This window comes from Rhinolophus hipposideros, assembly GCF_964194185.1.
Source record: "Rhinolophus hipposideros genome assembly, chromosome: 11".
Classification (NCBI taxonomy): Eukaryota; Metazoa; Chordata; class Mammalia; order Chiroptera; family Rhinolophidae; genus Rhinolophus; species Rhinolophus hipposideros.
The window spans coordinates 83,450,777-83,460,994 of NC_138057.1; the positions used below are offsets into that span (position 1 = coordinate 83,450,777).

The following is a 10,218-nucleotide window of genomic DNA, read 5'->3' on the forward strand; positions in this document are numbered from 1 at the left end:
GTCGGCCCCAAAAGGGCTGGGCCTCGGCTGCCCTCCGCGCCTCCAGGGCACCCACTAAGGCGAGACGTGCGGCGCGTGGGCGGGCGCACAGACCTGCCTGCCAGGACAGCGCGGGGTGCCTGGCGTGAGGGCCCGGCGGGAGTGCGGGGCGGGCGGGCGCGGGGTGCACAGGGGCCCCGAGAGCCGGCATCAGGCCCAGGGCAGCGCCGCCGGCCAGCTAGACTTGGGATGTAAGGCCGGGGAGCTGGCACAGCCATGGTCTGATTTGGGAGAGTAAGCAGATGACACCATTCAAGAAAACTAGTGTGCTCTGCACAACAGGTTAGGGGTACGCGCCTGCTGACATGTTATGAATTGTCCCCCCAGAGATGATTAAGTCCCGCACCGCCACAGAAGGTGACCTTCGGAGGTGGTCTCTGCGGAGGTGATCCAGTTAAAATGAGGCCATGGGAGGGAGGAGGCTAATCCCATAGGAGTGCTGTCTTCATGAAGGGGAGTTGGTGAGGGGCACCTCCAGAAGGGAGACGGTGAAGGCAGAGGATCGGGACGCGCATCTACAGAACAAATGCCTGAGGCTGCCACAGGCTAGCGCAGGCCTGGGACACACCTTGCCTTAGGCCTGCAGCGGGAGCGTGGGGCTGCCCAACACCTTGATTTCAGCCCCTACGTCCAGAAGGAAACGTTGTTTTAAGCTCCTCCGTTGGTGATACTTTGCTACGGCAGAACCCTCATGTCCACATGGATACCTGGGTATTCAGCCAGCAGTTTTGAAGCAGGGCTGTGGCTACAGACAAGAGTCAGCAGCTCGGATGGAAGCTGGAGCAGGGAAGCAGAAAGGGATGGCTGGGAAGCAACAGTACATTCTGAAGGGGCTGAACCCCCCTATCTGGTACAAAAAGCTCAGGTCCAGCAGCCCCACGCCACGTTCCACACAGGTTAGAAACAAGCCCCACATTTTAAACATCTAAAGGTTGAACTAGCATAGATGCTGTCAGGTTTATGGCTACAAAGATCCAGAGGTCGTGGCCACCAGAAAAAAAACCAGAGGCTGGGTACCAGGGGACAAAGGAAGCAAACAGGTAAAAAGTGGGGACCCAACAGCCCCTTCAGGACAGCATCCGGTCCAGGGGCCACAGCAGTGACATGAGCAAAGGGAAGGGACTGCCATCGGGGCAAACTCTAGACCTAAGGCCACCTTCCCAGCTCCAGCCCTAGGCCCTTCAGCAGCGCATACTGGGCATGTGGGCACAGCATGGTCAGATAGGGCATGGCCACCTGCTGCGGCTCCAGCTCCCAGTGGCTGGGGTGGACAGCGACCCCTGGTCAGTGTGGCGCTGTGTGATCAGCTGAGACCCTGGGCATTTCCCTGTCAATGTAAATCTCTCCAAGAGCTGAGCACAGAACAGTGTGTTGGTCAGGGGATGTAGACAGGCGGGCGTACCAGCCTCGCTACTCCCCAAAGGACACAGGCACAGCCCACAGCCTGCAGTCGGGTGCCTCTTTGTCCCCGGAGCCTGTTTGGAAGCCCGTGCCTGGGGGCCACCCAAACCCCATGTCGGCCTACACAGGTTTCCCAACCCAACCTTCCTGGCCAGAGCTGGCCTCTGGAAGGCGTTAGCCCAGCCCCAGTGTCCAAGGGATGACTGTCTCAGGATCACACTTATCTCCCTCCCCAATAGCTTTGAGCCCCTTATGGCTCACACCAGGCATGGAGGGACCTGGAGCAACCTTCCCATATGCAGGAAGAATGCCTGACCTGCAGGGACCAAGGGGAGCTTCTTGGCAAAAACCTGAGTGTGGGGCACATGGAGGGCTCACCTTCAGAAACCGCCCCCCCCCCCCCGCCTTGGGGTCAGGACTGAGCCCACCTGCTCCCTGCGTGTTGCCATCACCTGTTTCCCCAGTCCTTTTTTCAGGACACACTGCCCAGGACCCCAAGTATTGCAAAAGAAGCTACCGGAAGCTCAGCTCACAGACCAAAGGCCACCGGGGGCTGTCCCCAGCCAGGGCATCCTGAAAGATGGCAGAAAAGCTGCAAGAGGGCAAGTATAACAGGACCAATGAGGGCCACGGACGGCCCGAACGGCCAGAGTTGGGATGGCCAGCCTTCATTCTCCCAGGAAACAAGGCCTCTGGTGCACTGGCGGGCCCTGAGACCAGCCAGATGCTGGCCACACAGCAGGCTCAGTGCCCTGCAGCTCTGCAAGGTTTCTAAGGTGCTGCCCAGCCATTAGCCATCTGTGACTCCTGGAAGGGAGGGAGGGAGGCCTTGCCTGCGGACCACAGCCCAGCTGCTCCAGTCACAGGAGGGACCTTCCCTGAAGCCCCCAGCCTCCCAGTACAGGAGTGGGGTGGGGGTACGGAGCAGAGCTGGGGCTGAGATCACTCTGCGCCCCCCACAGGGCTGGCCGTAGGACAGGCAAGGGCCTCGGTCTCACTGCAGCCACTGTTCCTCGAGAAGCCCAGAAGGGAAGCCCTCTAGGCGGACACGCACAGCCCACAGCACAAGGGTGGAGTGCAGGGAGGGGGAAACCAGGGGGTGACACAAGGGTGGAGCGTCGGGGGGGCGTTGCGAGGTTACTCTCCTGGCAGACGCAAGTCCCCTGTGCCATGACTTGTGCTCCAGAGCCGTTTTAGACGTGCAACCATTTTGAGGATTACAGCAAATGATTCTATTTGTAATTTCTAACCCTCCAACTGCCCTCCCCCCAAAAAAACTGTACATGAGTTTACAAACATATTAACATATAAATAACGAGAAGCATCCTGGCGGAGCCTCCCCAGCTGTCTCTGCTTGACATTAAGACTTCGAGGGGAGTGTGGTGCCGACCGCACAAAGTGCCCACTGCGGGGCGCGTCGCCGGTGGCTTCAGCACTGCCAGGTCCAACCATCTAACTGTCCGTGGTGCCCAGGAAGCCCGGTCATCGCTCGGGCTCGAGCTCGTGCTGGAAGGGCCGCCGCTTCTCCCGACAGTGCTTCTTGTGGGCAGGCCAGTCCTTCTGCTGGCACTGGGAGCCACAGTACCGGGCCACCTGGCAGCGCCCGCAGATGTTGAACTCCCGGAGCTGAAAGGACACAGGACGGTGAGGCAGAGGCCTGCGGTGGGGGCACGGAGGGGCCAGCAGGGGGCGGGGCGGCAGGTACCTGTTTCTCCATCATCGTGCAGGGCGGGTAATGGCACTCGTAGTAGGTGCAGGAGCTTTCCTCCTCCTCTACCACGTCCCCGTTGGCGTTGTAGTACCGAGTCACGTTCAGAACGGGGAACTGCTCTTCGATGGGGTCCGTGGGCAGCTGCTGAATCGCGAGCCAGTATAAGCTTTGCTCCCTGAAAGACAGAGGATGGTCCAGTATGATCTAGCCACACACGGTCAAGGCACAGGTGACAATGACAAGACTCCAGGACGGACAAGCTGCTTCCTCCTGCTCAAGATACCCCACCCCAACTTTTGTAATGGTGACCTGACTTTTCTTTGGCCCCTGCCACTGCATGGGCTCATCTCTGTGGGACATCAAGTACTTAGCACGTTCTGTCTTCCCACAAACAGGTCCAGGGCAGGGCTGTGTCTGCCCATTTGTCAGTCTCTCCCACACGGGGGACTGACGGGCACATAGTAGGCAGGGGCAGTGTGGCACCACAGCCTGGCACCCGGCCAGGACCAGGCAGCCCCTCTTCCAGCCTCTGCCCTGGCTTGGTCCTCCTCCTCTGGTTCTGTGAGCTGCTGGCACTGGGAGCCACAGTACCGGGCCACCTGGCTGCGCCCGCAGATGTTGAACTCCCGGAGCTGAAAGGACACAGGACGGTGAGGCAGAGGCCTGAGGTAGGGGCACGGAGGGGCCAGCAGGGGGAAGGGCGGCAGGGTACCTGCACCCTTCTGAACACCTGTCTTGTTTGAGCGGCACACACCTTGCACCTGAAAAACTCTACCTGACACCAGAGCGGAGGAGCTCTGACAGGCTGGGCGGGGAAGCGAGCACCCCACGCCTGGAGCTGGGCTTCAAAGGGGCACCCCCACTGCGAGAGCCAGAGCAGATTGACCATCCCTCAACCTGTGGGCGGGGGCTAGAAGGAAGGCTGTCCTCATCCAACACCATATATAAAAATTAATTCAAATGGACCAAGGACCTAAACATAAAACCACAAACAAACTCTTGTAAGAAAACACAGCACAAAAGGTGCACAACACTAGATTTGTCAATAATCTCAAAGGTATGGGTAACAAGAAAAAATAGACAAATTCATTGGACTTCACGAAAATTTAAAAATTTTGTGCATCAAACGACATCCGGGGGTAGGGGGGTTATCTCTTTGTGAGGGGTGTAAACATCTACTATGTTAGACATTTATACCCCTGAAACTAATAATAATAATAAAAAAGACATTATTCACAGAGTAAAAAGGCAGCCCAAGGAATGGGAGAAAATATTTGCAAGTCATATATTTGATAAGGGATTAATATCCAAAATATACAAAGAATTCGACGACTCAACAAAACAACCCGATTAAAAAATGGGCACAGCATCTGAATAGCGTTTCTCCAAAGACCACAAACGGCCAACCAGCACATGTAAAGATGCTCAACGTCACTAGTCATCAGGGAAATGCAAATCAAAACCACGCTGAGATACCACCTCACACCCATTAAAATGGCTACTATAAAAAATTTAGAAAAAAAAACAGAAAACTGTCAATTATACCTCAATTTAAACAAAACAAAAACAAGTGCTGGCGAGGATGTGGAGAAGAGGGAAGCCTCGTGCACTGCTGGTGGGAATGTGAAATGGAGCAGCCGCCGTGGAAGACTATATGCGGGTTCCTCAGAAACCTAAATACAGAACTACCCTGTGACCCAGCGATCCCACTCCTGGGTAGGCACCTAAAGAGCTGGAAGCAGGTCTCAGAGGGAGATTTGCACCCCACGTCCACAGCAGCCCAGGGGTGGGGTGGGAGCACCCCCAGTGTCCACTGACAGAGGACCGGATACACCAAACGGGGTCCCTCCACACAGTGGAATGTCACAGCCCTGCAAGGAAGCAGGTCCTGACACCAGCTACCACATGGGTGGACCCTGCGGACACTGTGCTCAGTGAAACGAGCCCGTCCCAGAAGGACAAACCCTGCAGGACCCCTCACAGGAGGTCTCCAGAGGAGTCAGATTCAGAGACAGAAGTAGATGGGGGGCCGGGGCTGGGGAGGGGAGTGAGTGTGTAAAGGGGACAGAGTGTCAGTTTGGGGAGACGAGAAAGTCCTGGAGATGATGGAGGGGGTGGCGACACAACAGCGTGACTGCGCCTAATGCCACTGAGCCTAATGCCACCTAAAGATGGTTACATGGTAAACGTATGTATATTTTACCACAACAAAAAAACTTGAAGGAAAAGGGGGGCAGTCAGGAGGTCGGGGAGGCTGCTGCTTTCTGAGCCAGTCATGAAGTCATCGGACCTCCAGACAAGCAGATCCCAGCCCCATCCGGCTTTGGAAGGCACTAAGGAAGGAAAAGCACCTGTGCAGAGGCTTTGCCCGTGGCTGAGTGGCCCTCGGGCCACACTGGCATGCGTTAGGCAGGCACAGCGAGAGGTGCAGGCTTGGGAGAGGCTGTAGCACCACGCTGCCTGCCTCACCGATGGGTGACACCATCCCAAGCGCTGGCCACAATGAAAGGCATGCCACACCCAGGCCAGCTGAGCTCAGGTGGCTCTGACCCACAGGTCGGGCAGACACTACTGTGGGTCCAGTCCACCGATGGGACGCAGGAGGCGAGTACTGCACCTTCCAGGTGGTCTCCAGGAGAACGGGGCGGCCAGGCTCTGCCCAGCAGAGACCACTGGATGGGCGCCTGGTTGGACCGACCCTTCTCCAAACAGGTGTTCCTGACTGTGCTCTACTTATCTCCTCACCACAAAGGGTGAACAGGAGTCCAGTCAGCCATGGTTTAGCCCAAGCCACAAGGAGACCCGTGTGAAATGCCAGATTTCACAGTCCAGACTGCTTGGAAGGAGGAGATCCACTGCCGGGTGAGAAGGTGGGCAGTGTCCCCCAGTTTGCAGTGGGCGGCAGGAAACCTTACGGTGTCAGGGAGGCCGCGCCCCAGGGTCCACACTGGACGGCCCAGGGGGAATCCTGGACGCCTGCTGAGCTGCCCTTACCCTCCTGGCAATAATGCAGTCTTCATTTTGTTTCATGGAAGAGCCCTCCTGTCCCCTGCTCCCAGCTAAGAGTGACTCAAAGCAAGCTAACTAGTTGGCCCCAGGACTTCCTGGGGACACACCACTTGTGGGAAGCGAGTCCGCAGCTCTGGTGGCCGCTCCAGAAGGAAGACTGCAGGCGGCAGCTGGCTTTCCCACAACAGCCAGGGATGTCAGTTTCTGTCACTTTGAACCAAGGCCAGACTAACATGATCCCCAGGAAGGTAACCATCCTGAGGAGTCAATTTCCCTCAAGAACAGGGAGTTTCAAGGCCAAACCCTACATGGCAGAGAGACCCAGAGCCTGGGTCCGCCCCGCACCACCGACCACACGTAGCTACTCCATGCTACCATTCCCACCTCTGCAGCTTAGGGAATGGTCAGATCCTGAGGGGGACAACTGCAGTGGTTCATGCACCGTCTTCCATCTGCCACGATCTTGAGGACACTGACTGACCCGTCCAACCTCACTGTCACCTGTCTGCTGGGACTCAGCCCGCCAGTGTCAGGGAAAGCTGCCCAGAGGCCCAAGGATACGCTCAGAAACCCCAGGCAGCCCCTCTGAGCCCCCTGGCTTGTGTCACCTCCCGGCTCCCGTCCTGCTGGTCTCCACCTCTTCCCAAGGCTCTATGAAGCTCACAGTGGGGCTGCTCCTGGCCACATGAACTGCCCCCGGAGCGTACTCCCCCCCAAGTGGGTGGCCTGTGCCATCCTAAACAGAGGCGCTGTTTTCAGGACCATGGCGAGGCAGAAGCCGAGCCCCCAAACCACAGTCTCATTTCTGTTAAACCACCGCTTAGGCCAACTCTTTAGCAAGAATACGACAAAAGAGCCCATCTGTGTGCACAGGGGGCCCCTTGAAATAAAGACACCTGACATGTCTCAGTTGTGGAGAAGTCCTGCCACGTGCAGGCGTCTAGCCCGGGCAGCTCTCCTCCCCACTGGAACTGATCACCAGAAGACCGACCCGAAAAGATAACCATCAAAACCTTACTCTACCTCCACGAAGAAAGGAGGACCCCACACCCTGGTGCCCAAACCCACGAAGCACTGGAGCAGCGTGGAGACACGGGAGCCTGAGCGACCCACCTCTGCTTGCTGGAGGTCTCCTCCGCTCTGGGCCGCCAGCCCCACGGCACCAGCTGCAGATTGTCCAGGCGGTTGTCCACGGTCACCGCATTCAGATGCACCACCTGGAAGCCAGGGGCGATGCCCCCTCGGTGCCGCTCCCTGGAGGCAGACAGACAGGTCTCTAACCCCGCCTCCCAGACCTAACCAAGCCTGTTGGCCATGTGGTCTGAACTGACCCTCCTCACACTGCAGTGTAGGGGACGCAGCAGGAGCAGGCTGCCCAGAGGACTCCACGTGTGTCTGTCTGTGGCTCAAACGTACAGACCATGTTGGCAGGTCAGCGAGACTGCAAGAGGCCATGGCTGGAGCCCCAAACCATCTACCACACGGCCTAGAAAATGCCCCACGTGCACGGCCCCCCATGTTTTGGACCCCACAGAGCACACTGAGGAAAGCCTTCCTTTCCCCACATCCCCCTAACAGGCCCAGCAAGAGCCCGGGAGGGACGAGTCCCCATGCCCCCCGAGAGGAGGCTGTGTACCCCGGAATGAGCACCGGAGCAGGAAGGGCACTTGGTGGCTGAAAGCTTGAGGCTCCCCTGCCAGTGCCCCAGTATGTAGTCACTCATTCCTCGGTTAGTGGCAAAGATGCAAAAGCACTCTCTGTAAACAAGGGCAGGGGGCTCCACTGGTTCCACACACATCAGGGCTCATGCAAGACCCAGGGAGGAAATAATAGCTCAAAAATACCCACCACAGCAACTCGTGAAGAAGCCTTCCTGACCCCCTTCCTCGATTTTTGTCAAAGGCACATGCAAATATCTTAGCGCCATTTCCATCTGCGTCGACCTCCATCCTGGCCTAGGAGGAACGGGAAGAGATCTGATAGAAAGCCTCTGATTTTTGGCAACATCTTAAACACCTCTTAGAAAAACTGAGCGACATGAAGATACAGAGGGACCAATGCCGGGCCTGTCCCGGGGCCCCGGGGGTCTGCAGAAGCACGGAGGTGCCGGCGCGTCCCAACAAGCAGCCTGCTCACCCTCCTGATTTCAAGCAGACACTCACGAAGCACTCCGCACAATACGTGGGCACAGCAACATGAATCTCCCCCTCCCCTGGAGAAGCCCACAATCCCGTGAGCAAGATGGACCCCTGCACAAAACACCACTGTGAAAACGTGAAGGGCGGAGATGGGGGTGCTGGCCCACAGATGCCTGGAGCGTGTCCCTCAGGAAGGAGTGACAGGGACAGAGCAAGGTGGGGCACTCGGAAGGTGAAAGGAGCACTGGGCACCAGGACAGACAGTGGGGCCAAGGCCAGAGAAAAGGTAAGGTAGCATGGGACAGTCTCCCAAGGAGCCGGAGTCTGTCCAGCTGAACATCCAGTCACAAACGTGACACAATTTGTTCTGTTTTTCAAAAAGAGCTGGGAAGAAGGGTGGATGGGAGGGAGGCCCTGCGCGACAGAGGCAGCACTGAGACCCGTGTCCTACGCGAGGTCCTGCCCTCACATCGCAGGGAAGAACAGCATCCTCACGGCCCTGCCGGGCGGGCACGGAGGGAAAGCAGGCGTGCAGAAGGAAGGCGGCCCTTACCTCAAAGGAGTAGCCCTCCACCAGCGGGATGTCTTGCTCATCTATCAGCGTGTACTTGGTCTAGAAAGCAACCACATTTCGAAACATTACATTGGGGACCAGGCGAAGGCACCGGCCACAGGCAGGAGCGGCCCATCAGACTAAGAGGGAGCCGTCAAGGGGCGGAGCGGCGGCCGCCCGCGCGGAGACGTGCCGAAGGCTGGGGCCACTGCGCAGGTGTCAGGCCTCACTGCCACCCGCACCCGACTAACCCTCCGAGGGGCCACGCGACCGGCCGGCCAGCCTCGAAGCTGTGCGTCTGCATGTGCTAAGAAACCCAGTCCAACAGGCGGCGTCCCTGGGGCAGAGCCGACCCGGGCGGAGGCGCCGTGCCCAGGGCCCAGTGCCCACTGAGCCAACCGGGGCAGCGGTGCTCAGGGGCTCGCCAGCTGTCCTCTCCGGCCTTTCGTTCCAAGCCGAAGCTGTGGGGCACGACGCTAACACAGCCCGTCAGCAGCGCAGGAGGAGCCGCAGAGCTGGGGGCCCACCCTTCTGGTTGGAAAGCCGCATCCCGCCTGCAGGCGGGCGGACACGGCCTCCGACCCGCTCGGCCCGCCTGGGAGGCCTCTGTCCAGGCGCGGAGTCCGTTTTACCTGCGTCTGACTGCCTCTGCTCCTTCTCCCACCAGAAGCTTCGCCGCTTGTGATGGGAACAGGGTTCCCATCCAGGGGGGGTCCGCGGCTGGTGCAGCTGCACGGCCGGCCGGCTCCTGGAAACAGCCAAGCCTCGGTGCCCACAGGCGCCAGGACGCCCCGGCCTCCATCGCGGGGGCGGGGCCGGGCACGGGGAGAAGCCGCGGGAGGCCCTGCCCGGCGAGGCCGCTGAGGCTCGGCCAGACGCGGCCACCGCTGGCAGCGGGACCCCTGCGCGGAGCTCCATCGGACCCGAGGGCACGGAGCGCCGCGCACACACGGGTCCCGCAGCGGCGAGCGCTCCCCGCGCCGCAGGTGCAGCCACAGCCCGCTCCTCCCGGGCGCCCCGTCGGAGCCCCAGGCCGCGGCCGGAGGGCAGCCCACCGCGCGGACAGGCCGCCAGCCCGCCGCCCGCACAACCGCCAAGCCCGGCGCCCCTGTCCCGCCCCGGGCCCCCGGCCCTGCGCCGCTCACCTTCCCGGCCACCCGGCCGAGCCGCACGATGCCCAATTTGAAGTCTGTCATGGCCAGGCCTGCGCTCGGCCGGCGGCGCCGCTCCCTCGGGAGGCGCCGAGCCGGGGCGGGGCCGCGGCGCGCCTGGCGAGCCGGGCGAGCGGGCCGGGGTCGGGTCCGGGCGGCCGGACGGGACGAGGCTGGGCCGGACTCAGGCCGCCGCCGCCTCGCGCCCGCCGGACC

At 59.8% G+C, this 10,218-nt stretch overlaps 1 protein-coding gene across 2 annotated transcripts; it reads right to left on the reverse strand.

Annotated features, from left to right (window-relative positions):
- Window positions 1–2,627: 2,627 nt before the first annotated feature.
- ZMYND19 (zinc finger MYND-type containing 19) lies at window positions 2,628–10,218 on the reverse strand. Of its 2 annotated transcripts, none has more exons than XM_081066408.1 (6): window positions 9,997–10,218; window positions 8,852–8,911; window positions 8,009–8,115; window positions 7,274–7,414; window positions 3,146–3,326; window positions 2,628–3,066 (listed from the first exon to the last, which is right to left on the reverse strand). In XM_081066408.1, exons 1-6 carry the CDS (start codon window positions 10,045–10,047, stop codon window positions 2,923–2,925), a joined length of 684 nt encoding a protein of 227 aa, XP_080922534.1. In that variant the 5' UTR covers window positions 10,048–10,218; the 3' UTR covers window positions 2,628–2,922. The 2 variants fall into 2 exon arrangements, with proteins under 2 accessions (XP_080922534.1, XP_080922535.1); XM_081066409.1 differs by lacking the exon at window positions 9,997–10,218 and adding an exon at window positions 9,484–9,908 and having other exon boundaries at window positions 2,653–3,066.